Source organism: Electrona antarctica, assembly GCF_951216825.1.
Source record: "Electrona antarctica genome assembly, chromosome: 2".
In the NCBI taxonomy this organism is placed as follows: domain Eukaryota; kingdom Metazoa; phylum Chordata; class Actinopteri; order Myctophiformes; family Myctophidae; genus Electrona; species Electrona antarctica.
The window spans coordinates 45,738,328-45,757,512 of NC_136807.1; the positions used below are offsets into that span (position 1 = coordinate 45,738,328).

Below are 19,185 nucleotides of genomic sequence, written 5' to 3' on the forward strand. Positions count from 1 at the left end.
AGAAGTACTCTGTTACAAGTAAAAGTCTGGTATTCAAATTGTACTTTAAGTACCAAAAGTACATTGTGCACATTATGCACAATGTCCCGTTTCATGTTTTCAGATGTATAAAGATCTTTTGAAAATAGCAGGCTGAACTTGTAGATTGGCTATTTGTATTTTCAAATGGCCAAAGTGGTTAACACCATGGAAGCCCGGGGCGGAGTTCTCCGTCAAGTTCAAGGTCATGGTCAAGTGCCCAAGCCGGAGATTGATAAATAGGACGGAGATTAATGATATCAAAACCGATCGCATCGCTCTAGAGCCTTGGAGCGCTGACGTGTCAAAAAGTGACACGTCATCGAAAATGTTCCCTGCCTGTTTAGCGGACGAAAACGAAAATCTTAAAACGATCATAACTCCCGATCTAAATCATCCCGTCTAATTCTGAAAAAAGATCCTGTGTTTGACGGCCTTCCGCGGTCCAGTCGCTAGTCGCGATAGATTTATTCTTGTCTCCCGTTGTTGTCGATCGACTCTAGAGTGGTGTGGTTATTGTTAGCTGCTACACAGACATGCACAGCAACTGCCGGTGCGCCGGTAAAAGTGGTCCGTGCACTATAAATGATGGGCACATGGATGAAATGGATTAAATAGTTCCGGGCTACTAAGGTGTTAACGTATGTGTTGTTGCGACCGGAGGTCGCAGTTAACTATGAAATCGTGCGTTTCCCATCAGTGAGTGTGTTGGTTGGTCGGGGCGAGAGAGCATGTGACATCATCAAGGATGGAGCACGTGACATCACGTGACATCATCAGGGATGGAGCACGTGACATCACGTGACATCCTCAGGGATGGAGCACGTGACATCATTAGGGATGGAGATCCCTGTTGTCATCAATATTAAGCCCATATATGGAGATCCCTGATGTTATCAATATTGGCCAGCAACTATATCTGACCTCAAACTTCAAACCCTGAGATCTCCATATATGGAGCTGACCTCTTCTGACATTCCATACTGTATGTTAATCCTTCTCCATAGAGCACCGAAGTCCTGACGTCACTCCCCCCCTCTACTGTCAGTAGAGGGGGGGAAATCTCCATAGGGCGATTATAGGTCGCTTCATATAAGAACTGTGTTTGAAAAATAAACCGATCACCCCGGCCTTTTCACTCATATGGATATGAAGCATCGACTGAAGGTGGAAATTAAACAACCCAGAGACTACATTTCCGGGTATGCGTGTGGCTGCATCTCTCCGTCACACAACAGAAACTGAATGTCAATTACGTTTATTTTTATTTTATTGATATTTAATGTTTCGTGGTTAGTACGAGTCGAGTCACCACCAGCTGAGCTTATGTCAACGAGGAATCTCAGGAACGCAATGTGTTGACAGCTGGGCGTGACGTATATTAGCAGCGACATTGCATTCATATGTAGTTTCAAGGCTTTTGCGGCGACATTAATTCCATTTTCTCCAGAAACTGGCTGTATCAAATATGAATGGACATCATTAACGACGTACAGCCACTCCCCTGACAGAAAGGCCGGGGTGGTCGGTTTATTTTTCAAACCCAGTTCTTATATGAAGCGACCTAAAATCGCCCTATGGAGATTTCACTGCAAATAAAAAAATACATGAACCTGTGTGTTGGTGCCCTCTACTGAAAGTGACGTCAGACTTCGGTGCTTTATTCTCTTCGATGTCTCCCTTTTGACTGATACCTGTCCATTCAAACTCTAGACGGGCCTGCCCCAAAGTTATTAGTGCAGCTGTGAACAATGAAACGTATACAGTACACTATAGCATGCTATATCATACAATGCATGATAAATTGAATTTGAAAAAAATAATTTCACATATTTACTTTTACACCGGCAAACTTGTGACGTGATGTGACAATACAGTTGAAGTTGGAGTACGGATATTAGAAAAATATCTCCCTTATCCAGTGATACATGAAGTAAATATTCAGATCAATGATTTAATTTCAGTTTACGCATACAATGGTGCTGCATCTAATCAAAAACAGACGTCTGTTTCTCTACTGGCGCTGATGGAAGATAAATCTCCAAGTCTTGCCGTCTCATTAATTCAATTACAGTGGGTATTTATGGAGCAAGGTGAGCTCCGGGCCCCAGAAACAGAGAGTTATTCATTGCCTACGTGAAGATTTGCGGGCCCTAATGGGTCTTGGCCCGTCACTGTCCATTTGTATGAGCAGAGACACGAGACAGACAATGCGCTTTGAACTGCCTCTCGGGCGCAAATACATTATAAGCAGCCTACCCACAGACTAAAAGCCATGCTTCTGCTAACTAAAGGATCAAATTAAATAACTTCTTACATAATCTAGTTCTGGTGTACGGTGAGGTTAAACACACATCAGGGATAAATCCACAGGAGCAAGTCATGCTGAAGGAATATCATTGTTGCGCAAGCTACTTTAAAAACTGACTACCTTCTAGTAAAGTGACCGAGCTACAGGTACACTATAATTATAATAATGATGAATAAGAATACTTATGCAGCTCAAAGTGCTTTACAGAGCATAGCAAAGTAAAGGCATATGGCCAACATTTAAATAATAGCAGTGAATAAGGCAATGCTTTAACTCAATGAGTACTCAATGAATCAGACGGGTGTGCCGCGAATATCTCCTAGACTTTCAAGTGTACCCTGATCTATAAAGGTTGACAATAATAGGCTATCCCTGGCCTGCACTAAACTTAGGCCTACGTGTCTGTATTCCAGGAACTGGAACTATGAACTGTCATGAATCCCCCCAAAAAACAGTGCTGTCATTGTTCCGACGGCATATTATTCCGACATTGTGTTGGTCCGACTCACCACACGCGAAGCCACCAAGTCGGAGTAATGGGATGTCGGAAATTATTGGCAGTCCCCAAAAAACCTTGTGCTGGAGAGATGGAATTGGAAAGAGACGAGTTAGGAGAGCAGTGGAGAAACGAGAAGTGTTGTGGGTGTGTGAAAGAGAGAGCGCGCGCAGAGGAGTGGGTCATTAATCCCTTTTGATGTTCTTTCCTCTGATGTGAGCATGGGCAATTTGCTCCTTTATTCACCAGATAGCTCTGTCTGTCTGTCTATCTGTTTGTCTGTCTGTCTGTCTCTGTCTGTCTGTCTGTTTGTCTGAATGTGTCTGTTTGTCTGAATGAGTCTGTCTGTCTGTCTGTCTGTCTCTGGGCTTTTTGTGTTACGCTTTTAACACAAAACCCTTTAATTGTATATCGTTCCTTGCAAACTGTTTATAAAGTATTCAATCAATCAAAAACAAGACTGACATGAAATGTAATTTACTGTGTGTGTGTGTGTGTGTGTGTGTGTGTGTGTGTGTGTGTGAGACTGTGTGTGTGCGTGTGTGTGTGTGTGTGTGTGTGTGTGTGTGTGTGTGTGTGTGTGTGTGACTGTGCGCGTGTGTGTGTGTGAGAGACTGTGTGTGTGTGTGTGTGTGTGTGTGTGTGTGTGTGCACTCGTCCGTGTGTACTGTATAATTACTGTTGGGTCATGGATAAAATATGCAAGAGTTCTGCTGAATACACACAGGGCTGGCTGGGCTCCCCCGCTGCAAAGAGATCTTTTATTCGATACTTACTCTGCCGGGTGTTTAACCCTGCCTGCCATGACTCACTTTGCTGCAGTTATTCACCATCAACTGTAGCCTATAGCCTACTGTCAACTAAACTGACCCCACGGTTCACTCTTTGATGCTCACGTACACTGAGGACTGAGTTGAAGACTCCACATTATAGAAGATCTCATGAGAAAATTTGCCTGGAGAATACAAAAAAACAAATTGATTAGAAGAATCAATTGAATGACCACAGCTGACCTTTTGTTTTGTAAGGACATGGCCATCCGCTTTCTAAAATTCACCCCGCTGACCGAGTGATTCTGGCTCCAATTACGTGATGGCTCCAAGTGAGGAATTATGACCAGAGAGAGAGAGAGAGAGAGAGAGACAGAGAGAGATGTTGGCTGACATGTCAGCTGACATCTCATCATCATCATTTTGATCATCATCAAAATGTGCATTAAAGGAGTTATTATTTCCCATCAATTACACGGCCCATGAAGCGTTTTTTTGTTTTTGCTGCATTCTTAAGTAGGCATGTAACTATTCACTCAACTCACGATACAATTCGATCACGATATTAGGTTCACAATATACGATTTTTTAAAACACAAATTTATTTTCCACTCAAATGACCAAAACATTTTTATATTATTTCTCTTACACAAATCCAATATTTTCTTATTTTTTTCTTTGTGCGTCTCTGTCTGAGCACTGCAGTCTGTGCATTCTTCACTCCATGTTCTTCCCTGCCACTGCCCAACACATGACATAGGGGTCATAGGCCACTGAACAAGAAAGGGAGTTTAACCCAATGCGCCCTCTGCTGTTTGGATCGTGATACATGTTTTTATTTAAAAAATGTTACTTGACACGAGTTTATATCGATATCGATACGATATATTCATGCCTATTCCTGAGCCAATATAATTTCATCACCAGCGGAGCCCCCGCTATAGTCTATGGAGACTTGCGAAATCTCTATACCGGAGACATTAGCATCTTTCTGACAGTCGTCGGCTCAAAAACTAAATTAAATCTCCATGAATTCAAGGCTTCATTGGGTGTGGAATTGATAGAAAATGTGTAATTTACTCCTTTAAATGTGGTGTTGGTGGTACACGGCAGCCATGGGTGTGTACAGTATAGAGCCAGTATTGTAAAAGTCACTATACAGTAGGTCCGTGTCACTGTCCAGGCATCATCAACTCACGTTGCCAAAGAAAGATAGAAGTCTGTATCTCCACTGACTCCGCACACTGTCAAAGTGACTTATCATGTTGTTCTTCCTTCCCTCTCTATCTTGCCTGTATTCGGTCACCAGTCACGTCTTGAACCCCCCCCCCCCCCCCCCTCTCTCCTTTCTTTCTCTCTCTTCTCTCGGAACAGCATCTTTCACCAGTTGTCGCCTCAGTGAACAGGACACAGTATAACATGACTTGATGTGACATGAAAGATGGAGGCGAGCTATTATAGCCCCCCTCGCAGCATTATTATAGCTCCGTGCAGTGAGGTCACAGCAAGTGTGGTGGTGGCGTAATTCAGGACAACAATAAACAGCATTCTACGTACCACAGACTGCTCCCCTCAGCGAGGAGAGAGAGGGGAGGGGAGAGAGAGAGAGAGAGGAGAGAGAGAGGGGGGAGAGAGAGAGGGAGAGAGGGAGAGAGAGAGAGAGAGAGAGAGGAGAGAGAGAGAGAGAGGGACCTCATCGCACCACTCTAAAGGAGTAGGCGTGTGCTCTCATACGCTGCAACGTTTTATGATGATCTGCCCCGTTTCCTAAAATCCCTCCACTCTTTAGAAATACTGCCGCTCTGCGCTGTGTCAGTGTGTGTGTGTGTCTCTCTCTCTCTCCTTCTCTCTCTCTCTCTCCACTCGGAGCGAGGCAGTGAGGTAAACGCTACGCAGTACGCACGCAGGTGCAGCGCGGTCCAGACAAATTGCTCCACGGCTGGTCTAAAAGGGACTTTTTAGCCTTGCCTTCTTCGCTGCTGCTGCTGCAGGACTCGAGGTCGAGTTTCAAGCGGACAAGCAGAGCCTCAGCACCGCGCCGCCAGTCAGCTGGAGTAAACACAGACAGACGCACTTTGGTCAAAGACGCACTTTGGTCAAGTCACTCGCAATACGAGACATCTTTTACGCGCGCGTCTCGTCTTCGTCTCCAAAACCGAGGCGCGTCGGGCGGTCTGTCTGTCGGCCGGTCGCCAAAAGGACGAGGACGGCTGAAAAAAAAGAAAAGATGTTGCCATGATCAATTTTAGTCAACCGGATTCATTTTTTAACATTTTAATTTAATTTATTTTACTTTTTATTCTTTGGATATCACCCGAAGAAAGCACAAAGAGGGAGAGACTGCAGCCAGGCGACGTTCTAAGGTGGAACAAGGAGGATAAGCCCCACAACACAAACTTCTTCTCGGCGTGCCGCGCTTTTCACGAAGCTTTCCAAGATGCAGGTGGCTCCGTGTTGTCGTGTGTTCCTCCTAGTTGGCTCTCTAACTCTGGCCAGCTGGGTTCACGGTGCGGGGGGCTCTCACCAGAGCATCCCCCCTTCTGTGTGAGTAGAACAAAACTGCTTAATGTGCTTTAACACAACGATGTATGCACGGATACACAGGACAGGTGGGCACTATAGGGGCATCTCCATGTAAAATGGGCTATTTTGTACACAATGTAAATTCATAAATGGTGTAATGTAAACTAAAGTATACATGATGTGAACTAGCCATGGTTCACATGATGATTATCATGGCAGTCATGTTTCAGGGCTAGATGTGAACAGAACATCATGCACGGTAGGTAGCCTACCTGTATCATTATCAGACTTGAATGTATCCGTCAACTTCATGTTGACGCCCCAAAATGACTGGATATATACAGGTTTTGTAGCAATTGTAAAAAAAATATTACACCTTAATCGTCGAATGTGTATATGTTCTAATCGTGTATACTTTACTTTCTATTATGTATTTATTTTGTTTAACATTTGGACAAAATAGCCCATTGCCCAGATAATTATGTCCCTATAGTGCCCACCTATGCTGTAGTCATACTGTATATGCATGCACCACACATTTAAGTTTCTGCCAGAGCATGACTAGAAATATGTTACCCTATAGCATCAAATATTGAATATGAAACGGCTCAATGCCCACAATAGACATTTATTGCAGTGTACTATAATGCACCCTTCAAACTATAGCTTTTGCAATGTAATTTAGATAGCATGTTGTGTACACAGATAGTGTTTATAGTTTCAATGCAGATTATTGATTTTCTTTGGATATTCTATAGCTGGACAGACTGATGATAGTTTCTTATTGGTGATCCTGTATAACTATTTATATGCAGCAGCATATGAGGTAATACATTGTGGTGTTCTTGCTTACTGTAAATCGCTCTGGATTAAACATGAAGTGTGCAATAATAATAAACATAGATGCTAATGATATAACAAACATTGATATGATAATAAGCATTTCATTGCTTGAAATGCCTGTAAGAGGAAGTGCCCAAATAAATCTTCCACGATTCTTGAGAGAGAGCATCTTGTTTCATTCTCTCTTCTCTTAGTTCAGTGGTTTTCAACTTTTTTCATATATCAAGGCCCATTATTTATTCTGCATTTGAGCCACAGACCATCTTTTTATGAGATTTAGCCTCTCGGACCCACAAATATTGTGTTATCGTTGGATACGATTTTGTCCACAATTCCATTCTGCATTGATGTGGTACCATAGGAGAGATTGTTATCAAAATAACAATTCTTCTACATTCTCTAATTGTGTAGACTTCTTGTAAATTAAGTTATTCGGATGTTTAACAATAATGGTTTAACAAATGGATTTGATTTGATTTCACACTGAAGTTAAAGATCTATAAGGGTTACATTTGGTTACCAAGCTGGGGACCACCTAACCTGGAACCCCCTCAGGGACCAGTGGTTGAGAACCACAGTCTTAGTTGTATCTCCCTTATGAAACGGTGCAGACTATCTCTTGCAAATGCATAATTTAACATCCCCCGCTAGCTCTTGCCTCTTACCGCTCTCTCTCTCTCTCCCTCTCTGTCTGTCCGGTTGTGTTTGTGTTGGACAGGGTGAAGCTCTGGGCCTCGGCGTTTGGAGGAGAGATGAAGTCCATTTCTGCTAAATACTCTGGCTCTCAGCTGCTGCAGAAGGTGAGCACGTATGCGGGTAAAATGTCAGATGTCATTCGTGCCACGCTGCAAGCTTGTACATCTGCTATTTTTGGATAGCCAACGCTACAATCTCAAATGATGCTTCCCTGGTTTTAACGGGCTAGTAGAACTCGACTGTTCCACAACTCTCAAGAATGGAGATTTGTTCAAATGTCCAGATGACATGTTGGTCAGCGAGTATCAGTGTATAGAGAGATGGTTTGAGGGCGGCAGTGGCCACACAAGGCAGAGCGGGCCACTCGGGGAATCGGATTGGTTCCTGGTTTTGAGCAAAGACTGAGAACTCCTAACAGCAGGTTGTTGTCGCCTTTCATTGGTTTCCCCCACCGGCGTCGGTTCAGGTTCAAGGTTGTACTTTATTGTTCCAGCTTGTGTACAGGTACATAAGAGTAACACTTATTTTGGTTTGGCTTCCTTCAGATGATGCAGCAGCATAGAACAACAACAGAAACAACAGCAAAATGGATAATGCAAAGAGAATAGAGGTGTGTCAGTGTGTTGTGAATGTAATGCGCATTGTAATTAAGTGCTTTGGATAATAAGCCCATTTCCATGCATGATCATTTTATCATAACTCCCCGTTGTCTATGGCAGTGGTTTTCAACCCTTTTCACATCCAGGCCCATTATTTATTCGGCATTTGAGCCATAGACCACCATTTGATGACATCATTTTAACCTCAATATTTTATTAAAAATAACAATGCTTCTATGTTCTCTAATTGTGTATAGACTTCTTGTAAATTAAGTAATGCAGATGTTCAATAATAATTGAACTCTTGAGAGTGTAATATTTTGGTTTAATTTTACGCTCGAGAGTTAAACATCTATAAGGGTCCATTTGGTTACCAACTTTCTATCATTTACCTGGGGACCACCTGGAACCTCTGGTTGAGAACCACTGGTCTATGGCGTGAGTCTTTAGTATCAACGAGTGGTCTTTCAAATTAAAATAAAGCAAATATGTATTCGTCCCTTTAACGGCAGTTTAATTTTTCCTATTTCCTATTTTAACCAGTGATTTCAGAACTCCCTTTTTTTATAATGTGAGAGGCGTATTGAATTTTGCGATGCCGAGTTTGAAGGATCCGTATTCATGAGGGGAAAAAAAGATGGGAGTATATTTAGCAAAAGGAGATATGTAATTTTACCCTTTTTCAAGCTGCTGCAGGACCTGTGCCTTTTTAGCCACTTGAAAGCAGGTAATGCGTGCAGAGGCAGACCTGACTGACTGGCACCGAGGGAGGGCTGGCTTCATTGGAACATGTGCTTTTTTAACCCATCTTTGGCGGGAACCCCGTTTGGTGTTTTAAACATTATGTTATAATTTAGCTATTGAAAAATAGCAGATTTACAAGCTCATAGCGCGCCACCGAGTGGCGCGCTACGAGCTTGTAGGTCTGCTATTTTTTTTAAATCGTCAAAATGCGGCACAAATCTTTGAATATATATTCTTTCAGAAGACTTTGTTTGACGTCAGGTCAAAATGGGTTAATGGCTGTCCTTTCCTCTAGAACCCAGTAGTGGAGAGTGGAGGTTGACACGCAAATACACACTTAGAAAAGGTATATACTGTGTCATTTTATATTGCTAAGCAACAAAACGCTTTGCACATTTTCCAACACCCTCTGCAGCCAGATTTATACTTAATTTGCGCGCCCGTGTCGCACGCCGAAAGACAGCTGATGCCCAAGCTCACGACACGCATAGCAGCGGGACGTGTTGTGAGCTTGTAGATCGTGCAACGAAGTGTGCCAGGCCCAATTACCTCTTAACCTTTCCTTCTGCCAGTGGGAAAAAGTACTAATTTACTTGTTATGCAGAAGGTCCCATTTCCGAAATTTACATAGGGCTGAAGTGGTTAATAATAATGAATGAATTGCATTTTTATAGCGCTTTTCCAAGTGCTCAAAGCGCTTTACAATGGTTCATTCATTCATACATTGGGAGGTGAAGCGGCGAACAGTCGACGCCAGCGTCCTCACTTCCCACATTCACACACCAATGGTGGCAAGCTCACACCGACCAACTCATTGGAGGCAATGTAGGGTTCAGTGTCTTGCCCAAGGACACTTCGACATGTGGACAGGAGGAGCTGGGATTTGAACGGCCGACCCAGTGATCATTGGACAACCTGCTCTACCTCCTGAGCCACAGCCGCCCGTAATGTATGTTTTGTAATAATCAAAATGTACAAATAATTTAACTAGTAACTAAAGTTTTCAAATAAATGTAGTGGAGTAAAAGTACAATATTTGGATCTGAGATGTAGTGGTGTAGAAGTAAAAGTATTGGAAATTCGAAATGTTCAAGGAAAGTACAAATACCTCAACATTTTACAGTACTGTAATGAGTTACTTTACACCACTGCTCTCTGCAGCCCGCACCACCTTCTCCCTCCATCTCCTCCTCCTCTTCCTCCCCTGCTCAACTCCGTGGCGTATAGCAGGGGTTCTCAACGTTTTTGGCCGGGGACCCCCGAAAATGCTTTGGCAACGTCTCGGGACCCCCGCCCCACCCCCTCCCGACCCCCAATATAAATTGACTGCTACAATAACCTTAAACTATTTTGGGCGGGAACCCCTTTTGGTGTTTTAAGCATTGTTATAATTTAGCTATTTAAAAATAGCAGATCTACAAGCTTGTAGGTCTGCTATTTTTGAAAAATCGTGAAAAATAAATAAAAAAACAAAATCTTTTTTTTTTTTTTTTTTTTTTTAAATAATTTGGGGACCCCCTAAAATAATTTGGCGACCCCCCGAGGGGTCGCGACCCACGGGTTGAGAACCCCTGGCGTATAGCGCTATAGGATTTTGCGGATGTGATGGAATGCAGACTTTCTGAGTGCCGAGGTCAGTCGACGAGGTAGTCGTAATTGGCAAATGGATGGTCGGGGTTAAGAAAGTGAACACTTTAATTACAGATGTGACTTACATATTTCATTGTAGTGATTTTATTGAGAAAGCTGATGATGCTAACGTCTCAGCGCTTTCAGAGACATAATGTGGTGCTCGCGCGGTGAACGGTTGCCTGTGTTTATGGGGTGCATGCGGGCATGCATGCGTGCGTTTGTGTGTGCGTGCCTGCGTGCGTGCGTGCGGGCACGTGGCTCTGTACAGTGCAGCGGAGGTTGCACGGGGACGGGAGAGACTGGTGTGTTAAATCACCCGTGTGCTGATGTCATTACTCGTTGTTGGCCAAGTCGGAGAGCTCTCTGCCTTAAAACCATGTCGGTTCAGGTACATCGGTTACGGCACATCGGTTCAGGTACATCGGTTATGGTACATCGGTTATGGTAGTAGTACACTCACCGTACATTTTAAAATCATGTAGCGTGTCGGTTATAGTACAACTTATACATGTATTTCATGCACAATACGCGCACGCACGCACGCACGCACGCACGCACGCACGCACGCACGCACGCACGCGCACACACACACACACACACAAATAACAGTATACTGTATGCAAACATGACAGATATACAACAAACACGCGCTAGCACCTAGCGCGCACAGTTGCACGCGCCCAGACCTGCGCTCACTCACGCAAAACCGCAGCGGCGGATTTCATCATCTAGTGAGGCGCGATAAAGCCGCTAGCACGGTTGCTATCTGGTTGACAGGATAAAAGCTGTTCCCCATAGCTGGCTCCACCGGCTTCTTCACGCCTCTCCCGAAATGAAGCGGAGATAACCCTCCCACGGAAAAAAAGAGACAAGGCTCCGTTGGAAATGCAAATGAAGGCCGCAGGGTTAATTGAGCGAAGAAAAGACTGGAGAGACCTTTTTGTCTGGAAAGTGCATCTTTCTCACCCTAATCCGCTGTCTCTCTTTGGTGTAACCGCGCTGTTCGCTGTGCCCAGCCCACTTGCTGGAGTGCAGTATAGCAGCAGAGAGACAGCGTTTATTTCACGGACCTCACACCCACACGGGCGAGCGGGGGTGCACGGGCGCCCACGCAGAAGGCACCCTGGTGTCAGTGTGCGTGTCACGCTGCCGTGTCATGTTGCCGTGCGATGTGTTTGTTGTGCTCCCGTCTGAGTCGCGGGCCTAGCTGCCACTGCAGGAACAGTCTCTGCTGCATGCCATGGCTCGGTGGTGGGGAGGATGAGAGACCGCGGATAACCCCGCCGGCGGTCACGCTTTTAAAAGAGAAGGCCAGGAATAAGTAGTGACATGCACTGATAGAAAGGATGCTGGCATGAAAGAGGGAAGGCAAGTGCGTGTGTGTGTGTGTGTGTGTGTGTGTGTGTGTGTGTGTGTGTGTGTGTGTGTGTGTGTGCGTGCGCACGTGTTTTCGTCCCCTCAGGCTGTGGACAGATGGACTCAATCTTGGTGCACTTATCTCTCTGACCCCACAGTGCGCAGTTTTACACGTTGTTGCTCACAGGAGAAAAAAGAGCAGATCTGCAATCTCACAATGTGTAGCGACATGAGGCGTCGGTGGCCTTGAGGATCTGCTGTTTTGTTCTGTGCAGCAATGTATGTAGTGCTGCACGATTCTTGCTCAAATGTGAATCTTGATTTTCCTCCACAAGAATTGAGATCGCTCCACGGGTGACGCACACGCTTCATTTTACAATCTCTAGAGTTAAAGATCTATTCTTCTGACTATACAGACGTCATGTCCTAGTATCAGCCAATAGGGGAAGGAGATCAACGTCATACCATTCTTTGTTTGACCCTGCAAAAACTCAGATGTTTGTCTCAAAGAATATGATCGTTGGCAGAATCTCGGAAAGTTTAATAAGGGTCCATTTGGTTCTTCATCCCCTTCTCTTTATTTCATTCCCCAAATCTCCTCTTCCTCCCCCCCCCTCCCCCCACACACTTCCTGTTCCCATCGGAAACGGCTCCTATTTCAAGGTTAGGCCAGCTCAAGCTTCTGTCAGGAGTGTGTGTGTGTGTGTGTGTGTGTGTGTGTGTGTGTGTGTGTGTGTGTGTGTGTGTGTGTGTGTGTGTGTGTGTGTGTGTGTGTGTGTGTGTGTGTGTGTGTGTGTGTGTGTGTGTGTGTGTGTGTGTGTGTGACACACAGTGTGTGCGTGTGCGCGTGCGTGTGCGCGTGGTTTAGGATTAGATACATTTAGAAGTTTGGGATTAAAGATTAAAGAGGAGCTATGCCTGATTTACACTTAGTTGCACACCGGTGTCGTGCACCGAAAAATAACTGATCTACAAGTTTGATGCGGATCAGCTGTTTTTCGCCTTTAGGCAAATGGCAAATATAATACGAAAAAGCTATAAATCACTGTCTTAAAAAGTCAATGTCCTCACAAGTATAGTAATACATCCGTGTGTGTGCGTGCGTGTGTGCGTGTGCAACATTGAAAAAAGCGATCCAGCGATCAATACGTCCTTTTGCCTCTTATGCAAATCCACTGTCAGCAGTACATTGTAGTTAATGTGCACATACACACACACACACACACATAGAGACACGTGTTTACACATGCGTGCATGCGCACACGCACACCGAAGGTCTGAGAGACACATTAAACATCTCTCCCACTGATGGTTAGAATTAGCTCAGTGTGTGTTTTCCACTCAACACTGTTATTGTGTTCAGATCTTTAATTTCATGTATCATTGAACAACCTCTCCACAAGAGGAGCAACTGTGTGTGTGTGCGTGCGTGCGTGCGCGTGTGTGCGCGTGTGTGAGAGATAGAGTTTTGCTGTACGTTTGTCGCACTCTGAGCTCGTCTTCACCTCGCTGACGGTATATGGCGCCTTGTAAAGCTAAGTGCGAGGAGGACATTAATGCCACGCTGGAATAACCCGGAGCCTGGCGGTAATGGAAGATGCCAGACAAAATGATCAGAGTGGGAGATAGTCGCCGCAGACAAACCCCGGCTCGGGGAGTTATCCCGTTCAGGCCTGACCTCAAAATTAAAAAAAAAATCTTCTAAATCCTCCAGTTTTCTTTTTTTTCTCCCTTCTATATTTTTTATTTGGTTTTTAACATTTTAAAGAACAAAACATTTCATTTCCCCACACCTTCCCCCCCCCAGCATAAATACAAATACATCATTGTCCTCTTTCTCTGTCACGTTTCTGTACACTTCATACTGTTTCTCACATGAAAGGTATTGGATAATAGCAACAATAATTACTGCAACAACAAAAAATAACGAGTACATATATAAACATACACACCAGCCAAAGGAGATTAAGATCCTCCAGTTTTCTGAAATAAATATTTTCACGATTTTTCAAAAATAGCAGACCTACAAGCTCGTAGCGCGCCACTCGGTGGCGCGCTATGAGCTTGTAGATCTGCTATTTTTCAATAGCTAAATTATAACATGATGTTTAAAACGCTAAAAGGGGTTCCCGCCCAAAATGGGTTATTATTGTAGGCGTGCGTTTCTGCTCCTCGATACATAAACCTTCCCCTGAGACGGTGTGTGTGTGTGTGTGTGTGTCCTGACGTTACTCGCTCATCCCCTGGAGCGTGGACGTTTTTCTCTATGGAGAATAACATTGGATCATCTTAGAATTGTCTCGTATAATACTGTAGGCATTGTGGTCCAAAAATAAACAAACTTGATTCTTCAAATCCATATGAGTCAAACCGCAGGGATTATTTGTTTATTTTTGGAACACAGTTCTTATTTGATGCTATATATATATATATATATATATATATATATATCTATATATATATATATATATATATATATATATACAGTATATTTTTTTGAATTTTTTTCATCCCACAATTTTGCAACCCATTTTTTTCATCCAGTGTCAATTATCTAATGTAATCCTGGGCGCTACACTTCCTCTGCCAACCTGTGGGGCAGCGGACTGATCATGCTTCCTTCTATGCATGAGGAGTCCAAGCTGCTTCTTTTCACCTGACAGGGGGGAGTTTCCCCGGCCACACGTAGCGTGTGGAAGGAACACATTATTCCGACCAGTTCCTTTCCCCTGCATCAGGCACCCCGGCTGGCCAGGGGGAGGTAGTTTAGAGACCAGGATAACTGCATATTTTTTTGTGAGGGTACCTACCCTAGGGGACACGGGGAGAACATGCAAACTCCACACAGAAAGGCCCTTTCGCCAACCCCGCCTCGGGTATGGGCACTGATGACGCGGAGGAGACGGGAATCGAACCCAGGACCTTCTAGCTGTGAGGCGACAACACTACCGACGCAATATATATATAAAAAATATATATATAAAAAAAAAGGCAACCCAGGTAGGGTGTGTAAGACTTCGGTGCCCCATAGTAGTTGTGACTGTGAGGAAAATATTTACGGTCGATACAAGATACTTTTTTATTTTATGGTTAAAATTGTTTTAGGGTGAGACTTGCGGGTGCAGGCATGCATGCACCTGTGTGTACTGGTATGCATCACATTAGTAGTGTGTCTACTTAAGGTACACTGAATCTGGCACACGTGTGGTCAACAAACAGAGAAAGCGGTAGATGATAGGATGGCGTAATGATGCGTGGCAACAGTGTGCTAGAATCGATTTGCGAGGTTGAGAAGGTGGACACTATACTGTGTGTGTGTGTGTGTGTGTGTGTGTGTGTGTGTGTGTGTGTGTGTGTGTGTGTGTGTGTGTGTGTGTGTGTGTGTGTGTGTGTGTGTGTGTGTGTGTGTGTGTGTGTGTGTGTGTGTGTGTGTGTGTGTGTGTGTGTGTGTGCGCGCGCGTGCTCGCATTGCAGACATGAACGCTGCCATAGTGTTGGTGGCTCTTGTTTATTACTAGACAGCGTTATACACAGAGAGAGAGAGAGAGAGAGGATGGAAAATAAACACATTGTTGAAGAGGTGTGGTTAAGAGGAAATCTCTTGTTACCGTCGCCGAATCTCTTGTCGGGTGGAAAACTCGTATGTCCAAAACCGTTAATTCTCAGGATTCAAATTCAAAATCATCAAAAGTAGCAGTTGGACAAGTTCAAGCTTGCAGATCTGCTATTTTTTATGCTTTTGTGTGATGATGTCCTACTCAAAGACATGTATGTAGTAGATTGTTAGTTAGAAGTTAAAACAAGCTCTCAACTCCTTTTGGTGTTTTAAACATTATGTTGTAATTTAGCTATTGAAAAATAGCAGATCTACAAGCTCATAGCGCGCCACCGAGTGGCGCGCTATGAACTTGTAGGTCTGCTATTTTTGAAAAATCGTTAAAATGTGCCAGGGTCTTTCCTGCGTCTTGCTTACGTCCAACCCCGTCTAAACCGTTACTTCTCAGGATTCAAATTAAAAATCTTCAAAAGTAGCAGTTGGACCAGCTCAAGCTTGCAGATCTGCTATTTGTTATGCTTTTGTGTGATTCTGTGCAGGATGATCATGCAGGGCCAAGAAAGAAAATGTTAGAATGGAGATGAGAGGTTTATGCCCCACAGCGACCAAATAGGAGTGCAAAGAGAAGGACGTCTATGAATAGCAGTGGTATTCATTTACTTACAGTATAGTACTGGACTGAAGTCCAATTCTGAGGTATTTTGACTTGAGTATTTCCAATTTCCAGTACTTTTACTTCTACTTGTGTGTGTGTGCGTGCACGCACGCATGCAGCACGCTCATAGCACAGCACCGAGTGCCGCGCTATACGAGCTTGTAGATCTGCTATTTTTTTAAAATCGTGAAAATGTGGCGCAATTCTTTGAATATATATTCTTTCACAGAGAACGTTTTTAACTAAAATGTTTGCTTCTGGGGGAGGTGTCCCTGGAACAACATATTTTCAGATGGGGGTCGGCGGCCAATTACATATAGTTTTTGGGGTATAGTCTTTGAGAACCACTGACATAGAAATATTTATTTTTTCTGAAAACTCATGATTTAGAAGACATTTTGTATAATCTGGTCTCAGGTCTAAATGGTTAAATATGTTTTTTAATCAAAAACTATTTGATAACATGACATGTGTCAGCAGGGTCCTGAAGCATCAGGTTTATTTATTCATTTACTTATTTTTATCAGCCTCAGCCTCAGCCAAGACTGTTTCATGTTTGTCTATTTTGGTGAGATTCATTTTTTTGTTGCTATGAATACACGAAAAAACTAGATTTCAAGAGCATGACTAATTGTCTACTTTTGAAGCCCAGAGAAATGATTATGCATTTCGTTTTTCATTTTCATTTTGGATTAATTACACATTTGGCAGACAACAGCGTGCGAAAATGAATCTCTCGCTGGGTGGGGAAAATAAATACATGAAATGGGGATGATGAATCGTTTGGTATTTTCTACTCGCCACCTGATGTTGACACACATTTAAAAGTATAAATTATAGTTGTATAATTTGATCTGGCAGTGGATTTTAGATGTGTTCCATTTAACCCATTCAGGCCTGACGTCGAAATTTAAAAAAAAATATTTTCTAAATCATGACAATTTTCTGAAAGATTTAAGGCACATTTTAACGATTTTTCAAAAATAGCAGACCTACAAGTTCATAGCGCGCCACTCGGTGGCGCGCTATGAGCTTGTAGATCTGCTATTTTTCAATAGCTAAATTATAACATAATGTTTATAACACCAAAAGGGGTTCCCGCCCAAAATGGGTTAACTTGTCTGATGCAGTGCAAGCGCGTTGCACCGCGACACATTGAGAGCTTGTAGATTGGCTATTTTCGGCATGCAAGGAAAGATACAATGGAGCTGCACGCACATCCACTAACTAAATGCCAGGTGCCGGGCCGAGGTAAATAATAGAAAAGAAAATAAGGTCCGCACACTGGAAAAAGCTCCTTTAAAATGTATTTAAGGTTCCTTACTTACACCATTATTTTCACACTATTTTCAGCAATGCAACCACGTGTAAAATCAACCATTACGACACCATCAAGGCCCGCCAAAATAATGTTTTGTCAACAAAATCAACTGTAGATTTAGTTGTCTGTGATGAATTGAGTACATGAGGACCCAAATGGAAAAAAGCAGAAAGGCTTTCTTGGATTTCTCCTTTTAGTAGACCTTTGTATTGCACTTTACTTCCCTGTGCTTGTCCATGCAAACTGTCCTCCTCAAAGACACGTTTGATTGATTGATTGATTGATTGATTGATTGAAATATTTATTAACAGTTTGCAGAATTACAGTACATTTCAAGCACAAACTCAATACAAAGACTGTTAACTGTGAGTGGACGACCCAATTACAAGAGGGTCCACCATGTTCAATTCATCAAAACATTTAGAGACGTACAAATAGACACTTCTATATAGTCAAAAAAGTATGTATAATGTACATGTACGTATGTAGTAGATTGTTAGTTAGAAGTTAAAACCAGCTCTCAACTCCTCAACGTCTTTCCTGCGTCTTGCTTACGTCCAACCCCGTCTAAAAGATGCACGTCTCATGTCTTAGTATCATAGACACACCTTTTTGTGCTCACAAGATAAATGGTTGCTTCACGGTTAGGATTAGACATTTAGAGGTTAGGTTTAGGGGTCGGTATTGAGTTGAACATGATTTATATACCCGGTTGCGTGGCAGTGTCATTTATATATCCGGTTGCATGGCAGTGTCATGCACTGAAAAATAGACTATCTATAATCTCACAACGTGTCTGTCTGCACGACTAGTGGATTAGCTTTTTTTCAGATTCAGGCAGACGGTTAAAAGTATTAAAAAAAAGGCATTCATAAAATCACTGTCCCAAAATGTTGAAGTCCTCACACAAGTATAGTAATACAAACGTGTGTGCGTGTGTGTGTGCGTGTGTGTGTGCGTGCGCGTGTGCATGCATGTGGCGTGCACAAGCGGATGGTAAAAACCGTGTGTGCCAATCTGCTGCCACGGTGTCGGGGTGACAGCATGGTGGAAGTCCCGGTGTAACAGGGAGCGGAGCGGGCAGAGATGGAAGTGCGGGTGCAACGGTGCCAAGGAGCGGAGCGGGGTGAGATGAAAGTCCGGGTGTAACAGGGAGCGGAGCGGAGCGGGGAGAGATGAAAGTCCGGGTGTAACAGGGAGCGGAGCGGAGCGGGGAGAGATGAAAGTCCGGGTGTAACAGGGAGCGGAGCGGAGCGGGGAGAGATGAAAGTCCGGGTGTAACAGGGAGCGGAGCGGAGCAGGGAGAGATGAAAGTCCGGGTGTAACAGGGTGCCGCGGAGCGGGGAGAGATGAAAGTCCGGGTGTAACAGGGAGCGGAGCGGGGAGAGATGAAAGTCCGGGTGTAACAGGGAGTGGAGCGGAGCGGGGAGAGATGAAAGTCCGGGTGTAACAGGGAGCGGAGCGGAGCAGGGAGAGATGAAAGTCCGGGTGTAACAGGGTGCCGCGGAGCGGGGAGAGATGAAAGTCCGGGTGTAACAGGGAGCGGAGCGGGGAGAGATGAAAGTCCGGGTGTAACAGGGAGTGGAGCGGAGCGGGGAGAGATGAAAGTCCGGGTGTAACAGGGAGCGGAGCGGAGCAGGGAGAGATGAAAGTCCGGGTTTAACA

At 43.9% G+C, this 19,185-nt stretch overlaps 1 protein-coding gene across 1 annotated transcript in view; it reads left to right on the top strand.

The window, feature by feature from the left end:
• Nucleotides 1–5,592: 5,592 nt before the first annotated feature.
• The window catches only part of LOC306934751 (voltage-dependent calcium channel subunit alpha-2/delta-3-like), a gene marked incomplete at its 3' end in the record, with an annotated part of 283,538 nt that continues 269,945 nt past the window's right edge, over nt 5,593–19,185 (top strand). Inside the window, exons 1-2 of the mRNA XM_079517503.1 lie at nt 5,593–6,139; nt 7,680–7,761. Coding sequence (XP_079373629.1) covers nt 6,033–6,139; nt 7,680–7,761 — 189 coding nt within the window. The 5' untranslated portion in view covers nt 5,593–6,032. The remainder of the gene's footprint in view (nt 6,140–7,679; nt 7,762–19,185) is intronic.